At 39.4% G+C, this 17,591-nt stretch overlaps 1 protein-coding gene across 4 annotated transcripts in view; it reads left to right on the top strand.

Moving 5' to 3' along the window:
• FAM120B (family with sequence similarity 120 member B) overlaps positions 1 to 16,461 on the top strand; it is a 38,659-nt gene extending 22,198 nt beyond the window's left edge. For 2 of the 4 annotated variants that reach the window (XM_087937674.1, XM_026705151.2), the window contains 5 exons: positions 8,110 to 8,316; positions 10,241 to 10,349; positions 10,859 to 10,996; positions 12,975 to 13,032; positions 13,479 to 16,461. In XM_087937674.1, coding sequence (XP_087793800.1) covers positions 8,110 to 8,316; positions 10,241 to 10,349; positions 10,859 to 10,996; positions 12,975 to 13,032; positions 13,479 to 13,491 — 525 coding nt within the window. In that variant the 3' untranslated portion in view covers positions 13,492 to 16,461. The remainder of the gene's footprint in view (positions 1 to 8,109; positions 8,317 to 10,240; positions 10,350 to 10,858; positions 10,997 to 12,974; positions 13,033 to 13,478) is intronic. The other 2 variants (XM_087937685.1, XM_087937690.1) reach the window with 1 other exon arrangement.
• Positions 16,462 to 17,591: the final 1,130 nt, after the last annotated feature.

The raw sequence follows: 17,591 nt of genomic DNA, 5'->3' as shown, positions 1-17,591 counted from the left end.
AAAATTGAGATCATGCTTTCTTTTGTTTGTTTCATTAAGCATTCTGTAGAATTCTAAATGTGTACAAGAAAAAGAATGAGACAAAACAGAGAAAGTTTTTTTCCTATTAAATAATCTTACCTGGGTCATTCCCCAATTTGGGTTCACTTTATTGTTTAATTTTCTTATGCCCCTTAATAAATCTTGTTGTCTACAAGACTGGTGTGCCTAACAATTTGGATTATTTTCAGTTCAAATACTATAATTTTGTAGTTCCAAATAGCTCTGAAAATACAGACTCTGGTGTCTAATAAATGTTTCAGCTTCTCCTCACCTTTTATTGCTTCCAGTCTCTGTGATAGTTTTATAAATTCTCTTGACTGCTATTCTCTGAATGCATCTAAGTATGTTTTTAAAATGTAGTTTTAAAAGCATGTTATTCAAAATATACTTCACAGCCTTGGGATGTTATTGATGATTTATTACATTTTCCTTGAATCACTCTGTTAGCATAGTGTATCCCTTATATTTGCTTTCCAGTGGAGCAGATACTAATTTTTATATGCCTGGGTTCTGAAGTGTATTTCAACAAATGGAGAAGGATAATTTTGCTCACTGGAGTAATTCATTTGGCAGGCGATGGTGGGCTTAAGTAATCAGAAGCAAGTTCCATTTTGTTTAGCTAGACTTGCACTATTGTACTAGGAAGTAAGTTCTGTTGTCCTATAAGGTTTATTATAAGTAAAGAGATTTAAGATTGCATTCTCAAACCCGGCAGAACATATGTCGTTTTTTTTTCTTTTTGTCAACTCCTGTCAGTTAAAAAAAAATGGTGAAGGCTAGCTTCCAAAAACATAACTGATGGACACAATTGACAACCATGTATCAGTTGGCCTTGCCTGTTAAATATTACACCAACTTCTGGCATATAATGACTAGATAGTGGAGAATCTGAAAAGCACTCTTTCTTTAGGCGAATCAGAAAAGGGTTGGGATACAGAGAGAAGATAGCATTTATTGGGCTAAACTATACTGCACCAGCAGTGACCTGTGCTTGGCAGGTGTAGTATGGGGGGAAGGGAGCCAGTAGTAAGCAAGTCACAGCAGGCACACCTGCTGGACATCTGCTCTTGCGTTCCTCTGCACCTGTCTTCCTATCTTTGTTACACAAGAGCAGGAATGCAAATTTTCACATCTACCTATGCTTGAGGTAGGGTGAAAGGCTAACGGTGAAACTCAAGAAGATCAAGAATGCGTGTATGGCACGTTCTACATATTTACTGGCCTGGTTTCTGGGCCGACAATCGAAAAACTCAAAAGGGCCTAACTTTTGATTTTACAGCTTAAAACAATTATACAATTCTAGCAATAATTAAAATGCAAGTCAGGGAACATGTTTGCTGAATATTCAGCGAGGACTGAAAGGTTCCTGTAACAGCCATTCCCATACCGGGTACAGTTGCTTTCCATTTTTCTTCCAGTGGTAGGAATACTTGACTTTATACAGGCAGTCCTCAACTTACGACTACAATGGAGCTCAGCAATTTACATTGCTCAATGAGAAATTGGTTAGGTGAGTTTTGCCCTATTTTATTCTCTTTCTTGCCACCGTTGTTCAGTGAACCACTGCAGTTGTCGAATTAGTTAATGTGGTTCTTGAGTGAATCTGGCCTCCCTGTTGACTTTGCGCATCAGAAGGTCAAGCAATGGGATTACGTGACTCAGGGACATTGCAACCATCATACAAATGAACCAGTTGTCAAGCATCTGAATGTAAATCATGAGACCATGGGAATGCTGCAAAGGTTGTAAGTGTGAAAAACGGTCATAAGTCACGTTTTTTCAGTGCCGTTCAAACAGTTACCAAATGAATTGTTGTAAGTGGAGGACTACCTGTATTATATTCGGTACATAGGAAAGCATTCTTTCATCTACTGTTGTTCCATATCAGTCATGGGCACTATGTCTGAAATTAGGCATATTGTCAGGTAAAACTGTGGTAGCCTAGCTACAATGTTTTCTGAATCGTGTTGAACTGGAATCAGAAGATTAATTAGTTGTCTCTAAAGGCGATATTGCTGCTATTACATCTACACTCAAACTATCCTTATACAATGTTCCTATACCACCAAGCCTCTGCTGTCCAGTCATTTCCCAAATGGCGCCCTTCAAATGGATTGGAATTCAACTTTCCAGCCAATACACTTGTTCTGACCCAAACCCTTTTCCAATAAAACAAACACGAACTAAAGGCTGCAAACTAATTAACTTTGATAAGCACAAGCCTCGCCAAAATTGTGCAAGGCTGCCAAAAATAATAGATAAGAAAATTTTTACAACACAAGAATCTTCAAATACCAACTTAAGATACTGCAATGTCCACGAGGCTGGAGTTCCAAAACGTCTTTGCTTCATACAAAGAACATCCGATTCACAGCTGGCTTTTATCTTCCTGAAGGAGGGGCCATTACCTTGCAGCCTTACTCCTGAGTCACCCGTGCTGCTGCACGGGTTTGCATTCTTTTCTACACACCACCATCTATATAGCTCCCCCTCATAGTAACCTCCCATATTTTTAGTTAGCTAGCAGATGATGATGCACAAATAAATATTTTGTTTTTATTAACAAATAAGGACAGGGTGCTAGCTATTTTCTTTTTTTATGCAAAGTGAAAATGAAATGTTTATTACTCCATGATTGATGGTAGCTCAGGAGGCAAGATACTGATTTGATTATACTTTTTGTGTTTTTCTATTGGCCAGCTGGAGTGAGTAAACACTGATTGATTCATAGTGTTCTCTGTGTTTCAAGGTCAGGAGAGAAGGGAAGATTGTTGCAGATCAGTGAAAAGTTTGGTGGTGTGGAACTGCCCTAAGTTGAAATAAGAAAAAGAAATCATTTATATACCTCCATTTCTCACTATTGTTGCAGGAGCGAGACATATTTTAGTCAATGAAACATTTCATTTTTCATTCATGATTGTATTAGTATTGAATGGATGGATGTTGCTATGTCAACTGGCATTTCCTCTTATCATTTTAAAACTAATTCAGACAATGCAATGTAAAAAAAAAAGATATTTATGACTTTATCTCAGCATTTATTTCAGTGGAGAGCACAGTCTGTTAGAAGGCCTCCATTACAGCCCACCAGAAGGGTTCAAACCTTTTAAATTTCCCCATCTGCTTCTCCCATATTTTTCCATGAAAGTTGTGCTCTGCATAACCTGGCAAAGGTTTGTTTATAATGTTTGACATACACAAAGATAGAGGGATGCATCCTTTGCACCTCGTGTTAGTTTTTTTTCCCTCTTGAACATTTATGACTTTGTGGGGAGAAGCATAACTTGGATATATGAAATGCTACTGTAAATCTCTGTACTCCAGAAGCCCAGCCCCACATTCATAAAATAGTAGCAAAAACGTAAACTACAAAACATAGAACTGTAGTGATAGAGCGATTATACGGAGAGAGAGAGATGGTAGATTATTGTAATTAAAAAGATGAGAGTGATGATGATGGGGGGATTATAGGTTTAGCCACCCTTGAGACTAGAAGACACCTAAGGACATAAGTCTGTCTGATCCAAGGCCCATTGGTTCCCTCTTCGTCAACTTCCGCTCTTACAGTATGACTATGTAAGAGCAGGAGAGAATGACAAAGATGGGGGGAAGCAGTTTGAGCGGTCCCACTCACCTACAGGTGGCTCTAGACATGTTCCACTCCAAGGGGATAGAAAGTTGTCCATATCATGGGTGTAACAATGATATTCAATATAATTCTGCTTTTTTAAAGTTTTTGTTGCATTTAAAAGTGAATACTAGCATCTTAAATTGTGCACAGTAAATGTGATGACCCGGGGCGTGGCACAAAAATAACCAAAGTCACCAAAGTTGATACATTCCCTTTAGTGCCTCCAACTTGGCCCACAATGTCCAATTATCCTCAGCAGAAGATCAAACTCTTCCAAAAACCGTCTACAAAGGAAAGAAATGCAGTCCAAACCCAAAATACAGATAAAGTAGAAATAAAAAAACCAACACAAACCACGCTGAAGTAATTAACATGACAGACCAGGATAAGAACTTGCAGACTTCCAAAAGATAATGAAGCACACACAGTTGGGAGGACGCCAAAACCCAGATAAGCCTCGACAGAGTTAATGCACGCTTTGCTTCCAGCAACTTTGCCATGCGCAGTTTGCCCTTTTAGACAGTCTTCCCAGCTGCAGCCCATGAAGGGGATCAGGACCCTTTCCTCCCCCGTAAACCACCTTGCTCCCTTATCCGTTCCTCCCTGTGTGCCCTAGGATGAAGAGGGGGTGGGCCTGGGTTTTCCTCTGAATGCCCAGCCGGCCTATATCCTTCCCTAGTTTCCTCCACAGCCACCGGAGCCACACTCCCATTCCCTGTCAGCTGTTCCACCTCTCCCTCGGAATCAGATTCCAACTGGGGCATGACAATAAACAACCCGTGTAGATCTTTAATTTCAAGCATTATGTGATCCTTGTATCTGTACTAGCCGGTATGATTATATGATTCCTGAACACTTTTCAGTGGTAACACCATTGCAATAATAAAGTGTATTTTTACTACAGTAGATGTAATGATGCAGAAGCACTCCTAACCAACTACAGTTCCTTCCTATGAGTCCAGTATCAAATGAGGATCAGGGAGCACTTCCAGACTTTGGATCTCTTACTTTGTGTTGATCCTCGGTCCTGTACCAACACCTGCCTTCAATTCTGCATTAAAACCAATTCACAGGTAGTCCTTGACTTACAATCATTCATATAGTGACCCCTCAAAGTTACAACATCACCGAAAAAAAGCGACTTGTGACTGTTTCTCATTCTTACAACCATTGCAGCATCCCCATGGTTACGTGATCAAAATTTGGACACTTGGCAACTGGCATGTATTGATGACGGTTCCTGAGGCCATCTGATCACCCTTTGTGACCTGCTGACAAGCAAAGTCCATGGAGAAGCCACATTCATTTAACAACCGTGTTATTAACATAACAGTGGAGCAAGAAAGGTTGTAAAATGGGGCAAAACTCACTTAACAACTGTATCCTTTAGCAATGGAAATTCGGAGCTCAGTTGTGGCTTGTAAGTCCAGGACTATCTGCATAGAGTATTTGTGTTACTCTACAAGGTTGCACTAATGCAGATTATTATTATTTTTTAAAGAATTTTTCCATTTTGGACTCTACTTTTTAATTTTGTCTTTTCTGCCTAGGTTTACAGTAAAATTTAGATCTGGAATGAATGCCTAATCTGACATATCTGAAATAGGTCACATTGGAGGCATACCCTATTTTTTTTAAAAATGAGGAGTGGCATCAGAAAAACAAAGGCTTCAATTTCTGAGTTTCAGAAAATAAGTACATAAATCTGTTAACATGTGTTCTTTGCAATAACAAAAATAGGCTTTGTTTAGCAGGCTTGAGTTCCAGCATACATAACAAACAGCCCTATCAGATTAGTATTTTCTATTCCATACTTGAGAAAGGAGGGTAAGGGGCTTGTTGGTGGGAGTTGCCTTCCTGAAACACATGTAGTGAGTGACTTCCTAGCATTACGTTAGAAGTGAAAATTGGGGATTTGTCATTTCTGCATCAGCTTTCTCTGATCTGAGTGCCCCCCAGTGTATGATTTTCATAATCCAGAATTCTTGGTAAAAGCCATACTGGTTGGGAGGTTCTGGGAGTTCTTTGGTTCAAGCAGAAACCCTTTTGAACTTTGGAAAGGAATTTAATTGGCTTGAGTTTGATGAATAAACATGGCTTTATTTGTAGTGAGTTCCTTGGTCTGTTTTTATTTTTGAATTCTTCTTCGTTGGAACACTGAAATGTAAAGCGATATTTGGGTTGACTGTTTAGGTTCAACTCTGAGCTTCGGCTTACAGTAAATATGAGTTTTGTCCTACCAAAGTATCACTTTACACAAATCTGCCTTTGTGAAGCTCAGCAAATAAACCTTTCTAGCATATAAACCCCAAACTGATGATTTGTTTACTGTTAAATATTTACTGTGAAGCACTATGGACTTTTAAAAACTGGTTATTCTAGTTTGTCTCTTCTAGCAAATGCTGTAGTTTGTAAGAACTTTCTTATTTTTAGTCCTCTTGTCTGTGCTACTTCTTTGATTAGGCAGGAAGGACTAACATGAGCTCTAATCTTTAATGCACACATAATATAACTGTATTTTCAAAATAAATAACACTGCATTCTGGTGGGAAAAGAGAACACAGAATTAATATTCGGTATGTTTGATGTCACTTAAACTGACTGAAGGGAACTGAACTCATCATCTCTTTGGAGGAACTGGTATATTAGATATATATTAACAGCCTACAAATTTCTATGGTCCTAGGCAATGAGTAGCATTTTTATTAAAAAAAGGACATTAGGAAGAAAATAATTATTTTAAGATGTTTCACTTTCAGCACAAAGTAAATTAATTTTACTAAAATGTCCAAAGCAGAAATAGTACCTTAAAGCTTTTTATCACCATATCCTTGCTTCAGCTTTCTCCTTGTTAACATGCTCATAATAAATTAAACTCAATTTGTTCTTTTGCTAGATCATTTGGTAAAGTAAAATTAAGTTGTCTCTATCAAAACAAACATCTTCATCCAATTATTGGTAATCAGAATTCAGTTCTGCCAGCTATACAATGCTGGTGCTACCAATAACCTTAAACCTGTATGTGTTTGTTTTAAAAATTCTTATAGAGCTCATTATGCTATCATCTGATTGCATTATATTGACTGGAAATGACTTCTACATCTGCCATTCTGGATCAATACAACTCTTTTATTTTCCAAGTAGATGGGCCTATTCACCACTACATTTGGAATCAGCCATTTATTATGTGGTTTAATTAAAAACACACCCATACCAACATCTAGACAACGAAAGAATAGGAACATAGGCCATATGTCATATTGGCCTACATGTGTCATAGAGCAGTGGCCTCCAACCTTTTTTGTGCCACGGCCCAGTATCTGCATCACAAAATGATCCGCGGCCCAGTACCGGCATCAGCACGCATGGCAAGATGAGCCGAGCGACCGGCCAGCCAGCCATCCCCCGCTTCTCCACGCCACCTTCAACTCCTCCTTTGTACCTTTGTCGATGGGCTTCGGGACGGCTTCGGGACGGTCGCTCGGCTCGCCTTGCCTTGGGTGCTGAAAGAATCCTCGTGCCTTAGTTTTGTTCGAAGCCGCCCCCGCCCTTCGATGAAACTAAGGCGCGAGGATTCCTTCAGGACCCAAATGCCGCTTTCCAACCGGAAAAGCTCACCCGAAGCACTTTCTCATCAAAACAAGATGGCGGCGCCCAGCAAACCGGCGGCCCGGTAGAAAATGTTCCGCGGACCGGTACCGGTCCGGGGCCCGGTGGTTGGGGACCCCTGTCATAGGGCATAAAGGTAGTCCTTGAGTTACGAATACATAAGTCATAGGACATAAAAGTAGTCCTTGAGCCTGCCCATTCCATTCGTGACCTGAGGATTCGTAGAAGTGAATCTCATATCTTGAATGCAATCAGTCCCTGCTTTCACCCACGCATTCAATAATCGAATGTGTGGCTTGTTAGTGTACATGAGGTATTTTGGGGTGGGGAAGGCTATCGGGGGGGGCTAGTGATGGAACAGGCGACCTGCTTCAAACCACCCAAGGCCTCTCCTGATCCAAAGATACCTCATTCTCCCTCCCTTGGGGTCCCCACAATTGCTCCCCCCACCCCCAATCCTGCTGCACCAGGTGACTTACTTTATGAAGATCTGGCTCCTCTCCAGCCTGTTTCTTTGCCTGCTTCCTCCCTTCTCATCAGCAAAAGGCTTGACGAGGCCTCCAGTGATGAAAAAGGAGGCCGGGAAGGCTGTGCGGTGGCCTTCTGGGTGTCCTTTCTTGTCGATGATCTGCTTGATGAGTCCCCCAGTGATCAAAAAACAGGCCCGGAAAATCTTGTTGCAAAACATTGAACTACTGCATTTTTCATTCATGCCAAGCCATCAAGATGAGAATGTATTGTATTAAAATATAAGATTCTACCATGCTTACCTACAGGAACCGTATTAAATGCCAATAATTGCTGCTTTCCCTTTCTCTTTTTAACAGCTTGCCCAAATTGATTCAAGAGCAGTACAGCTTGGTTCTCTCTTTGTCCGGGGCCTTGGCGTGTTGCTGATGGCCAATAGTGCCTGCGGTTTCCCCTTTCAAATGGATGATTTGATGCCATGGCATGTATTTGATGGAAAACTTTTTCAAGAGAAATACGACCAAGCTCATAGAGGATGTCCTTTATATCAGCTCCTAGAACATAATGCAAGTATACAGTCTTGGTTTTATGTTGAGGAAAACCTTTTTGTACTTAAAAAGATGAGTGAAACATGTATATATGTATGATGTATATATGACATTTAGCCTCTGAAGCCTCCCAGAGTTTCCTGACTAACTGTCAGGGTTCCAAGTAACAAGCCCAACACAATCAAAATTCTGAGGCCTGGAGTTTCTCGAAGTATGAATTTATTAGGAATGTCATATTGGCACAGCTGGTGAAAACCCAACTCTGAAGGACCCGAGGTTTTCCAAATTAAAACCCAAAGTCCATGCCCCCAAGTCACACGTCCATCACATGGTCCAACCAGGTCACAGTCCCAACTTCAGCTGGCTTCAGTCGATGCCTTCCCCACACCTGGTGAGAACATCCTTGGTTTCCAGAAGAAAGAATTTTATTTTGGCTACACACACACCCCAGCTATCTTTATTTTCCCCCTCCCATTACTACAGCTTCAACCAGCCTCACTATGGCAGCCCTGAAGATGGCTTCCGATATGGCTTCAGGTTGATAGTAATATTTGTTTAATGTGGAGAAATGGACCTCAGCTTTAATCATAATTAGAGGTGACATTATTAATTTGGTGGGACACAAGTTTGTCACAATCTTTTCTAAGCATTACTAATCAGGTTATTAATTTTAGAAGTGCTGTACAATCATGGAATATTTGTATTCTCTTCAGATACTTCGAAAAGCACTCTATGTTTATAAAGAATGGACTAGATCACCATGGCAACCATAAAACGTTTGGCCTTCAACTCTTAGAATTCTAGGAATTGAAGTCTGGAGATCTTAAAGTGGCTGAGATCGAGAAACACTGGACTATATAAATGTTGAAATGTTGATGCAAAGATAACTGTCCACTGAAGAGCTGATATGTTGATATTTCAAGGTGTTTCATAAAAATGAACACTTCTATCTGAAATAACTCTTTGGTTAAAAAAGCCCAGCCTTTCCTAAATTAAAACTAGCCTTTTAAGATACCAGCCCAGAGGCTGGTTTACGCATAGTTCAAAATCATGATTAAATATTTGATAAGTGAATTTAAGATTCATGCTCACCATTTCACTCTTTCCCCTGTGCGTGGTGAAGATTAAAAGACAGTTGAGTTTTGATTCATTCTGTCAGGTTTTGTGCCCACTTGAGCATTTAGGAAAGAAAGACTCTCTACTCCACTTTTAAGCTCAAGGTTTATTTTTCTAAAGTCAGGCAGTTACAGCATAAGCTGGATCTCAATATTCCCATGCAAAGCCGGCATTTTCCCCTCTTCCCTGGCCCTCCCCCCTTGACCAGTCCAATGATATTCGAATTAGATATTTTGGAAACGGCTTTGAGACTTGGTGCCTCTTTGGTGGAGCTTCGCATTCCATTCCCATGGCTCCATCCCTCATTGGCCAATCTGTGCTGGATTGACACCTCTGGTTCCTGTCATCATCCCCTGTCATCCCCCTTTCTACCTTCTATCTCCCCCCTCCCTGCATTTTATGGCAGGATGCCAGTGAAGCGAAGTATGCTGAGGATGGCAGATCTGATATCATAATTAGACCATAAGCTATTTTTTTAAATGAAGCCATACCTTGAATTGGATATACAGAACACAGGAAGAGGAAAGTAGACACTGGTTTAGTCTAATCCAGTGTTTCTCAAACTTGGGAACTTTTAAGATGGGTAAAAATTCCCCATGTTGGCTGGGGAATTCTGGGAGTTGAAATGCACCCATCTTAAAAAATTGTCAACTTTTAGAAAGCCTGATCTAACCATATTTTGCCCTTTTCTTTGGCTGGACTAGGGATGGACTGGTAACTAGCACATACTTTTATCTTTAACATCTGAAACAAAGTTTAATGATTTCATCTTAATTTGACTCAAGTGAAAATTTCTCAGAGTTATTCAATATTATTTCACCTATAGGAGTTACGGTGCACAAAGTTTCATAATCTATTGGACCTTATTTGCAAAGCAAGCTCAGCAAATGGGAGGAAAATCCAGAGCAGACCAAGGCCAAGCAGCTTCATGATAAGTAGGTGTTACCTGAATTCTTCAGGAAATCCACTGCATGTGACTCATGGGAATATAACCCCCTTTGCCAAGACTTAAGTTCCAATGAATCAAAGCTTGGCAGATAAAATGTTGATGCGCTGTAGGCCAACAGCATTTGTTATAAAAACTGAGTAGTCATGGGAGAAGCAAATTGGAAATAAATGCCGTATTTGATTTCCTGTGTAAATTGAATTCCATGCAAAAGAACAAATGTGCTCCATGGATATGGGAGAATGTGTTCTTTCAAAAAGAGATATACATTCTTCCTGTAGGACAGCATGCAGAGTATACCAAATCTTGCTTATTCAAGAAATTGATAAAATCTTAACTTGCTTGAAACATGTGCATAATCTCACCTCTGTTGCTTCTATAATTTAAAGAACTGGTAGTTACATGTTCCATATTTTTTCCACGCTAGCTTAAAAACAGGATCCTAACTGTTTTTGTCCATAGAAACTTCATTTTATCACAGTCCAATATTTTCTTTAGGGAAGCATGGAAGGGGAAGAAGTTCTCACCGGAGACTTCTGAGTGGAAATCCATCTCATTCTTATCAGCCCCAGGGCAGGGAAACCCAATGGAGAGAGCCTCAACCAACTGGTTCCTTCTCTGAATTTCAGCCCTCAGGTAAAAACAAAATCACACAAAACTAAAAATACCAAGCTACAATTTTTGAAATTATGTACTCACACCTTTTTTTTTTTAAGTTAAAGTATGAGTCAAGGTCTTGATCATAACCCCTGAGAATGGTCAGTTGATTTTTATACAGTGAAAATATTGAGTAAACAAGAAAAGGGCTTATTTTAATTATAAGACAAAGCTAACTTTTCTAAGCAAAAGAAATAACCGCATCAAAGCAAAGTTATTTTATTCCAGCACATCTTTCTTTCTCACATATCAGCAGGAGTTCCCTGTTTAAGCAAAGATGTTCTGTGTTTGTTTTGTATCAAATTCTTAAGGAATTTCACTAGCCAGCCCACCAATTGCCTGTGTTCTCTTATCCTAATTTGTTCCTCAGTTGAGTAAAGCTTTTGTCCAGAATCTCTATTGAATGGTTCTTGGACATACTTGAAAATGAGCTCTGAATTGCAATAAAGGCGGTTCCCACTTTCAAGCTTGAGTTTTCTTCAGTTTTTCAATGGGACAATTAAAATATCACACTTAATTGTCTGCAATTTGGCTTTGTAATTGTCTGTAGTTGGCAGCCTTATATTATTAGTCCTCTTAAAACATCAAGCTTAGAGCATCTGTTAATTTATCAGCTGAAATGACAAAAGTGTGATTTACCATTTTAAACCACAGTTTGATCAAGTCTCTCTCACTAGCACTTCTTAGCTGCTTTATGGGCTGAAAAACGATATTAGTAAAAAGATTTTTTTTAATAGTAACATTAGGAAGGCTTTTTAATGGTCATCATGTTTTAGCTTAATCTGCCTTCAAGCTCCTTGGAAGAGAAGTAGAAGTCATCTGGGACTTCCCAACTACTTTACCACATTCAAATAATTTTGAGGAAAAGATTATCCCTCTGCAATATTTTCGATAGACATTTATCTTACTTTTTGAAACAAAGGCCATGCTGATGGCTAATTCCAAGAGTTGCAGTGCCAGAATGGAGAAGGGTGATCTAGATCAGGGGTCTCCAACCTTGTAAACTTTAAGTCTGGAAGACTTCAACTCCCAGAATTCTGGCTTAAAGTTGACAAGGTTGGAGACCCCTGATCTAAAGCAGAGGTTCTCAAACCTTTTGGGCAACAAGGACCAGTTCCATAGAGAGAGGTTTTTCCATGGACCCGAGGGGGCTTGGTTTTGCATGCTGCCTACATCCCACAGATAGGGCTTCACTTAGTTTGTGCAGCCCGGTTTCTGGCATGCTTTGGACTGGTGCTAGTCCATAGACCGGGGTTGGGGACTCCTGGTCTAGAGACTTGCTAGGTAACAGAGAAACTATATGTGGAATATTGGCTTCATTGTTTGTTATGTTACTTCCTCAATCTCTTTCTCTCTCTTCTCCCCTCTGTAAAAATGAACATTCTTTTCTCAGACTATTGATCACATGATCCATGGTAAAATCTACAATCTGTCCTTCCAGGGTTTTTTCCCACTCATGTCTTTTTAATACTGAAATGTTTTGTGATTGATGAGAAGGCCTTCAGTTACATATGAGTTAAAATAGCAAGGACTGAAACAGAAAGATTGCATGGAGATGGATCAAGAACTCTGAGCATTTTGAGGGACTATCACTTCCTAAAAGAAATAAACAGTATTTGCAATATTCTTTAGAATATTTCTTCATTTCTTCCATATTTGAAGAATACCAAATATTTCTACCAATAACAATATTTCTTCAATATGAGCCACGGTGACACAGTGGTTAGAATGCAGAACTGCAGCTACTTCTGCTGACTTCGGCTGCCTGCAATTTGGCAATTTGAATCTCATCAGGCTCAAGGTTGACTCAGCCTTCCATCCTTCCGAGATTGGTAAAATGAGGAGCCAGATTGTTGGGGGCAATATGCTGATGAAGCAGTATATAAGTCTAAGTGCTATTGCTATTGTTTCTTCATTTCTTGCGCATGTTATAAGTTAGTCTGTTCCCACACCTCAGGTTCACAATATAGACCAAGACACCAATCCTTGAGGGGACAATTCCGGTTTGCTCCTCGGTAAGTAATTTTTTGAAGAAAGGGGATAAGGGATGAAAAAGTCCATTTTAACATTTGTATAAAGCCACTGGGAGAAGCCATCTGTTGATTCAGGTGAGTTATCATCAATGCTCTGATGATACTCATCTGTACATCTTTATCCTGGACCAAGCTGCAGATGCTATCAGAATCTTGACCTAGTAAATGGAGGCTGTTCAGAGCTACGTGGAATGAAACAGACTGAAAATGAACCCGTAACTGTTTCTGAAAGTCTTTGAGGAGTGAATGGTCACCTAGGAGCCAGTTGTATGATGGAAGATTTATCCCAGTTGTGGTTGCTAAACAGGATTGTCTGTATTGTTGTTGTTTTTGTTATTTCCCATGTAAATAATGACAGGGGAGAGGTTCTCTCTTATTAGAATGAAGTGTTCATTTGGGCTTCCTAACTATTTCCTTTTGATTTTTAGATGGCCAAGATGACGCCTCTCAAGGCTATCAATGAATAAGAAGAGTTTGAGCAGAGAAGTTCTGTTCTTATAATGTATGCAGTTAATTTTTGAACAAATGGGAGTTTTGACTGATTTGTTCTTATGATTTGCAAAGCTTAGTGAGGCACAATATCTCTTTCAACAAAAAAAAGATGGGAGATGCCTTTCCCTTTAAAGTTGCATGTCCTCATATTGTTGCACCCATTGCCAATAGGCTTTCTTCCTAAATAAATCGTTTTTCAAAACCTACAACTCTAAATATACAAGTACAGGTGGTCCTTGACTTGCAGCCATTCATTTAGCAACTGTTCGAAGTTATAACAGCACTGAAAAATGACCTACGACCAGTTTTTATGCTCACAACGGTTGCAGCATCCCCAGGGCCACCTGATCAAAATTTCGGCACTGATAACACATGTACAGGCAGCCGTTAGCTTACAACAGTTCATCGGTGACCGTTTGAAGTTACAACGGCACTGAAAAGAGTGACTTACGACCATTTTTCACACTTACGACCATTGCAGCATCCCAATGGTCACGTGATTTACCTTCAAATGCTTGATAACCGACTCATCTTTATGACGATTGCAGAGTTCAAGAGTCATTTTGTGACCTTCTGACAAGCAAAGTCAATAGGGAAACCAGATTCACTTAACAAACATGTTACTAACAGGTAACTGATAATCAGAGTTGGAAGGGACCTTGTAAGTCAACTAGTCCAACCCCCTGCCCAATCAGGCGATCCTACACCATTTCTGACAAATGGGAGTCCAATCTCTTCTGGAAAGTCTCAAGTGATGACGCTCCCACAACTTCCAAGGGCAAGCTGTTCCATTGGTTGATTGTTCTCCCTGTCAGAAAGTTTCTCCTTATTTCCAGGTTAAATCTCTCCTTGTTCAGTTTACATCCATTTCCATTATTCCTTGTCTGGCTTACAGGCGCCTTAGAAAATAGCTTGACCCCCTCCTCTCTGTGACAGCCCCACAAATATTGGAAGACTGCTATCATGTCTCCCCTGGTCCTTCTCTTTACTAGACTAGCCAAGCCCAGTTCCTGCAACCGTTCATCGTATGTTTTAGTCTCCAGTTCCCTAATCATCCTGGTTGCTCTTCTCTGTACTTTTTCTAGAGTCTCAACATCTTTTTTTATAATGTGGTGAACAAAACTGGATGCAGTACTCTAGGTGTGGTCTTATTAGGGCTTTACAGAGTGGTATTAGTACCTCACTTGATCTTGATTGTATCCCTCTGTTAATGCAATTTAGAATTGCATTATCTTTTTTGGCGGCTGCTGCACACGGCTGGCTCATATTTAGCTGTTTGTCCACTGAGACTCCAAGATCCCTCTCACAGTTACTGCTATTGAGCCTGGTTTCACCCAGTCTATATGTGTACTTTTGGTTTTTCTTGCCTAAGTGTAGGATTTTTCTCTACATTGAATTTCATTTTGTTAAATTTACTAATTTAACAACTGCAGTGATTCACTTAACAAATGTGGCAAGAAAAGGTGTAAAATGGGGCAAAACTCAACAAATGTTTCACTTAACAACATAAATTTTGGGCTCCATTGTGGTCGTAAGTTGAAGACTACCTGTATTTACAACAGTCAGACTCCCAGGGTCTTGAGATTGTCCTTTGTGACCTTCCCAGCCAGTTTCTGACAAGCAAAGTCAATGGGAGAAAGTGGATTCACTTAACCATTGGTAAGTTATTTAACAATCTCAGTCATTTGCTTAATAACCGCTTGGTTGTAAGTGGTTGTAAGTAGAGGACTACCGATAGTCCTCAACTTGTCATCAATTGTTTAAAGACCATTCTGAGTCATGACAGCTTTGGGAAGGATGCCTTATGGCCTATGGAGCATTTCTGGTTGTCTTAAAATGTTGCGTTGTCTCCCCGCCCATATTTTGGGCACTTGGCAACCAGCTCACATTTACAATTGGTGAAGTTTACCATGGTCATGGAGTCATTATTTGAGATATATATATATAGAGAGAGAGAGCTGGCTTCCAGATTTTTTGCTGGTTTCTGGTAAAACCTGGCCATTTGGGAGAGTGCCTTTTATTTACATCCACTGTAAAAAAAAAAAATCTGTCAAAAATTTGGTCATTAGTTACAACTACTACAATGTATATCCAAATTCCAGTGCCAATTGCTGTTGTACGTAAAGAATAGCTTTACTGTGGTTAAGTTTAACCACAGTTTGTTGGGTTTAGATAATAAAACAATCCAAGCTTGTCCAGAATATCTTGTCGTGAATATCAGATCAAACATGGGAAAGAATAGGAAGGAACTGTTTTCTTTATTATTGTAAAAAAAAAAAAAGGGTTATGTGACTTGTGAACATAGACATCACAGGAAAAAAGAAACCAGTGGCATGTCTGAATACAGCAAATAATATGGGTTTTTTTTCTGTTTTTATTCTCATTTGCAACAATCAATCACACATAACTGATCTTGTAAAAGTAGTTTTATTTTTTTTTCCTGGCAAGTCACTCAGGAAATAGCTATGCCGTTTATTAGCACAATCATTTCCATGTCTATACATTAGCATACCCAGAAAGCACCTTGGATGGATGCCAGTTGGCAATACGCAGGAATCAAAGAGATTCAAATGCAAGCTGGGTCTACTATCATTTATTTTTCTGGCTTACTAAGCTGATCTCTGGCATTAGTCCATGTAAATATGGCCTGTAGCTCATACTTGTCCTTGTGGATATAATTGCAAAATAAGAATTTAAATTGGATGTCGCTTGTACAAAAGCAGCACTTAAAATTAATTAAATAAACTACTGTACAGCTCTCAAATACTGTAGATTTAACATGTAAGCAGAGAGTATTCAGATAAACTGAGAATATTTATGATAAAAAAGTTCTTAGGAATTGTGTCTGTACTAGATCTTTTTATTTCCTGATAATTATAACTTATTATTGGAAATATCCATATAAAAATCCTTACCTATCTACCGCACCTATTTTGTTTCATTTTTCCATGAATCTATGTGGAAATATCTATTTTTACTTATTCAGGAACTTCAACATAACTTTCAGGATCAATTCTTTATGTTGTTATTTTTGTGACTTATTTTAATTGCCCCTGTACTTCAGGCCAAATTAACTTTTTTAACTATTGAAATGTCAACCTAATTACTGTATGTCATGATCAGTTGGTTGTCTTCATTTTGATTTCATTATTATGGGTTCATCTTTGGTTTACATATTTTAACATGCTTTTATAATTTGACATTTATGTTACAAGTTCCATGAGAGGCCAGGGTTTTTAAGAAGCAGCTACGGTCACCAACAAGTATCCCAATTTCCAGTTCCCCTTTTTCCCCGCAAAAAAACCCCAACCCATATCTGATGATTTTCAAAGCTCTTAAGTGCTGAGAATACCATAAATCAATCTTTGCTCCCTCGGTTGGAGACTGCTATAGTGGCATTCAGTTAATTTTCTTCTACTTCCACCAATCTTTATTGCAAGTTTTGTGCATCTGCTTGGTATTTTCCCAAAAGAAAAGAAAGAGTAGTAGGAATGGGAAAAGACTGCCCAGGCATCATCTGTTTGTTGCATTTTAAAGAGTGGGAAAATATTAATGTCTCAGCACAAAATATTGCATCATCTTCTGTTGCTTTAGTGGGGAACCTTTTGGCGGCCAAGAGGTACATTAATAAGGGGGAGGGAGGAAGAGAGATGCAAAGTGGGTAGGGTTATCACACAGGGAAGGTTGGGGAGGAATTGGGTGAGTCTATCAGCCAGGGGTGGGATTCTACCAGTTCGCACCTATTCGCTAGAACCGGCTGTTAACATTCTAAACAGTTCAGAGAACTGGTTGTCAGAAGAAATTACTGGCCTAATCCTGTAAGGAAGGCAGGAAGGAAACATTTTGGTGGTGTTGCCTACAGAAACTGCCTTTCGGTTAACCCTTATTACATTCTTGGCAGGACTAGACTTCCTATCTCAGGAACTTCTCTGGAGTTTTTTTTCCCTTCCTTTGCTGGTACTTTGCTTGTGTGGAGTGACCATTTAAAGTTACAATGGCACTGAAAAAAGTGACTTATGACCATTTTTCACACTGACGACTGTTGCAGC

The sequence above is a fragment of the Pseudonaja textilis genome, chromosome 1 (assembly GCF_049901715.1).
Source record: "Pseudonaja textilis isolate UNSWEBS1 chromosome 1, rPseTex1.2, whole genome shotgun sequence".
NCBI lineage: Eukaryota > Metazoa > Chordata > Lepidosauria > Squamata > Elapidae > Pseudonaja > Pseudonaja textilis.
Note: the sequence above shows the minus strand (reverse complement) of the source record. Positions and strands in the feature narration are given on the sequence as shown.